Source organism: Argiope bruennichi, chromosome 10 (genome assembly GCF_947563725.1).
Source record: "Argiope bruennichi chromosome 10, qqArgBrue1.1, whole genome shotgun sequence".
NCBI lineage: Eukaryota > Metazoa > Arthropoda > Arachnida > Araneae > Araneidae > Argiope > Argiope bruennichi.
Genome location: NC_079160.1, coordinates 126121506 through 126125024, shown reverse-complemented (window position 1 = coordinate 126125024; position 3519 = coordinate 126121506). Strand labels below are relative to the sequence as shown.

The 3519-nt window shown below is 38.0% G+C and overlaps 2 protein-coding genes across 2 annotated transcripts; both read right to left on the bottom strand.

Annotated features, from left to right (window-relative positions):
• LOC129987781 (uncharacterized) lies at positions 1 to 1842 on the bottom strand. The gene has a single exon (XM_056095716.1). It carries the CDS (start codon positions 1840 to 1842, stop codon positions 1 to 3), a length of 1842 nt encoding a protein of 613 aa, XP_055951691.1.
• Positions 1843 to 2144: 302 nt separating this feature from the next.
• On the bottom strand, positions 2145 to 3140 carry LOC129987780 (uncharacterized). Its single transcript, XM_056095715.1, has one exon. The coding sequence runs from the start codon at positions 3138 to 3140 to the stop codon at positions 2145 to 2147; it is 996 nt and encodes a 331-aa protein (XP_055951690.1).
• Between the last annotated feature and the right edge of the window lie 379 nt (positions 3141 to 3519).

Sequence of the window (3519 nt, the reverse complement as noted above, 5' to 3'; positions counted from 1 at the left end):
TCATGGTGTTATAGGTTCCAAATCATGGTGTTCAGAAACGTAGGTAATGGGTCTTGAATTTACCATGTCTTCGCAATAGCATAGAATCGTATTCAATTCTTCGTAACTCAGGCATGCTCGGCTTAGAACTTTCTTCAGAAGGTCTTTTACTAGGGCAATAAGGCGCTCCCACCATCCTCCCCACCATGGAGCTGATGGTGGTATAAATTTCCAAATATTTTCCTTCTTTTTCCCTTCTTCATTTTGACTCAGCTTCATCCATCGAGGTATTCTGACCTCTGAAAGATTCTTTATACCCTTCAGCCAGTTCCAAAATAGTTTCGATAGACCTTCTGGCAGGGCATCATCACATTTAAGTCCAAGATTCCAGGATTCTTGAAGCATAAACTTTGGAATGATGGTTACAGGAGAGGATATATCCAAAGGGTCAAATATACTCTGAGCCAAAGAAAGCAGGTCTCTTTTAGTAAGAACCAGATTTTCATTTTTCGGACAGTTTATGATACAAGACAGAGTATCTTGTTTTAGGTCCCAGTTTAGACCCAATAAGGATACAGTTTGGTATTTGTCGGGTTGATCGATAATTTCTAGTAAAGCATTTGATTCCCAGCCTCGTAGATTGAATTTTCCTAAAGACATCAACGCTTGCGATTCAGCTATAAATTTATCTGCTTCATCTATATTCTTCAAACTGCAGACACAATTATCCACATAAAATGAATTCTTCAAAATTTCCGCAGTATCCAAGAGCTCTTCAGGTGCTTTTTCCAGATGGCAATTCAAAGTTGCCGCTAAAAGGGATGGACTGCAGGTGACACCAAACACAACTCTACGATGTCTGTAGATTTTCATTCCCTTGTCTTTGGTTTTCCATAAAAATCGCAGATAATCCTTGTACCTCTCTCTGATTCCGATCTGAAGAAATGCCTTCTCAATGTCTGATGCTATTCCAGCAGGAAATTTCCGGAGACGATTCAGTAGGGAAGGAACAAGTTCAATTAAATTAGGACCGCTTTCTAAGTAGGCATTCAGTGAGGGTGTACCCTTTATAAGTGCGGATGCATCGAAAACTGGCCTCACTTTCTTAGTAATGCTGTTCTCTTTAAATACAGGCCTGTGCGGGAGATAGTATACATTCAATTCCTTTTTATCTTCGATTTCTTCAATGACACCGTCAGCAATCCATTTTTTAAAGATATCTGCATATACTCCAACTCTCTCGGATTCTACAAGTATTTTATAAACAGAAGAAAGTTGTTTCTCGGCCATTTGTCTGTTGTCAGGGAGCCGGGATGATTCTAACACCCAAGGTAAGGCGACTTCGTACCTCCCTTCCTCATCAATCGTCAGAGTGTTTCGAAAATAATCTGAAGTACCTTGATGCATTTCAGTCTTCTTTTTCGATTCAGTAGGATCAGTAATTCCAATGGCTTCTAACTTACATAAGTCACTTATATTACAATCTTTTATAAGTAAGTTTGTCACTGTCATGCTTATAGAGTCTGAACTGCTTGGTGCTCTTCCCATAAGTGTCCAACCAAGCAAAGTCTCAGTGGCAGTTAATCCACAAGTTAAATTGAGGATTTTTCCAGTCATCAATTTTCCTGCTATGTCAGCACCAATAAGCAAATGGATTGTTGATGAAGAACAAGATGGTAAACATTCTTGATCCGTTAGATGGATTCCATTATCCTCTAATTCCTTTGACCAGAATCCGGTTGGTATCTGACAAATTTCGGCACAGATTTTCTCTTGATCAAATGCGTTAAAAGTGCAATGATAATTTTTGTTAAAATCACTTACAAAAATCTCGTATTCTGAATGTTTCTGGAGATTTTGCATCCCTCCAAACAAAGTATGAATAAGAGTTGTTTCTTTTAATGCATGATACTGCATTTTCTTAGCAGCTTCTTTCGTAATATAAGATTTCTGACTTCCAGTGTCTATGAGGGCCCTCACAGCAAAATCCTGTGTTTCTCCCCGAAGAACCACTACCAGGGTCTGTAGAAACACACTTGCAGAACATGTGGGATTGGCCGATGTATTGAACTGTCCAAAATTGATTGAACTCTCCGTTGCTTCTTGAGATTTAGAAGACTCAGCGTTCTTTCTGTCAGGGCATGATGTCTTTGACCACAGATCCCTCAATTCACTTGGACCCTGCATAGCTTTGACACGTGACCGTTACTTAGACATCTGAAACAGCAACCTCTTTTCTTCAATCGTTTCATTTTCTCATTTAAATCCAAATTTCGAGCAACATGACATTCTTTGGATTCATGATTGTTCTTGTCACAAAATACACACTTCAAAACAGATTTTTTGTTTCCTGAAAAAAGTCCCGCAGCTGTCGGCAAGTCTCTTTTAATCTTGATATTTTTGTTATTTTCTTTCAAAGAGAAGCCTTCCATAGCAAGAGCTATCCTGTCCTCATTTTCAACTTCGTTCTTCAAAAATTTCATCAAACTTTCCAATCGAGATTCTTTTGTGTCATCTTTTCCATCCAATCCTCTATCATTTCTCCGCCAGGCTCTTAAAACTTCTTCACTTAAACAAGACTCAACCAAGGGAAACAACATGGCCGCATACTTTGCTGTAGTAACGCCAAGAGTTTCTAATGATCTCAGCTGGGTTTCAAGTCGATCATAAACAGTTGATAATTCAACATGTTTCTCTTTAAGATTAAATGCGAGTGTCAATTTTAACAATTCTCTAACGTAATATTCAACCAATAAATCATCTCTGCCGAATCTAGATTTCAGACAATCAATCTCCTTGCAATAATTTCCGGAGGTAGGGGGAAAACTTTTAACTAATTCCCTCGCTCTGGAATTCGGGATAGTTGCTTGGACTAAGTATTGAAACTTGTCGGTTTCATCGATATCGTTGTCTTCATCAATTTTTCTGAATTGTCCCCAAAACGGCAGCCAATCTTTAATTTCCCCGCCAAATTTCTTCAGTTCCAAACGAGGCAGCTTGAATTTCCGCTTTTCACCGCCAACTGAAGATAATGTATCAGCGTTAACAGACGGATTAGTTTTTCGATCCACTAATAAACTCATTCTTTTAAAATTGAGTGAATACTCATCTGCTGAACGAGATTCCTTTTCAATATCGTCTTCATTTATGTTTTCAGACATCAACAAAAGATTCAAAATATCTTCATTTAATTGCAAAAGTTCATTATTTTTCTCGCCAAGCAGCTGGAAAGTTGCCAAACAATCTAAATCTTCTGCAATGTTTACTTCCGTTTTCGCTGACTCATCTAAATGATTAAACAATCTAGTAAATGCAGATCTAACTGTTTTTCGTTTAAGCTTTAAAGCTTCCATAATTTTTCTGAAACAGTTATTCTTCAAAGTATCGACAAATTTCTAATAACAAATAATTTATCGTCAAAAAAATTCACTTGCCTTTCGAATCGTTGATTTCAAATCACAGTCCTGTCGCGGACGCCATGTCGTGTACTCGCCTATGGTATACGGGTTCTTTTACTGTGATTGAAAAAAAACTACTCTC

Excerpts from the sequence above, each read along its gene's own strand:
- LOC129987781 (XM_056095716.1), bottom strand. The coding sequence starts at position 1,842 with ATGCAAAATCTCCAGAAACATTCAGAATACGAGATTTTTGTAAGTGAT.
- LOC129987780 (XM_056095715.1), bottom strand. The coding sequence starts at position 3,140 with ATGTCTGAAAACATAAATGAAGACGATATTGAAAAGGAATCTCGTTCA.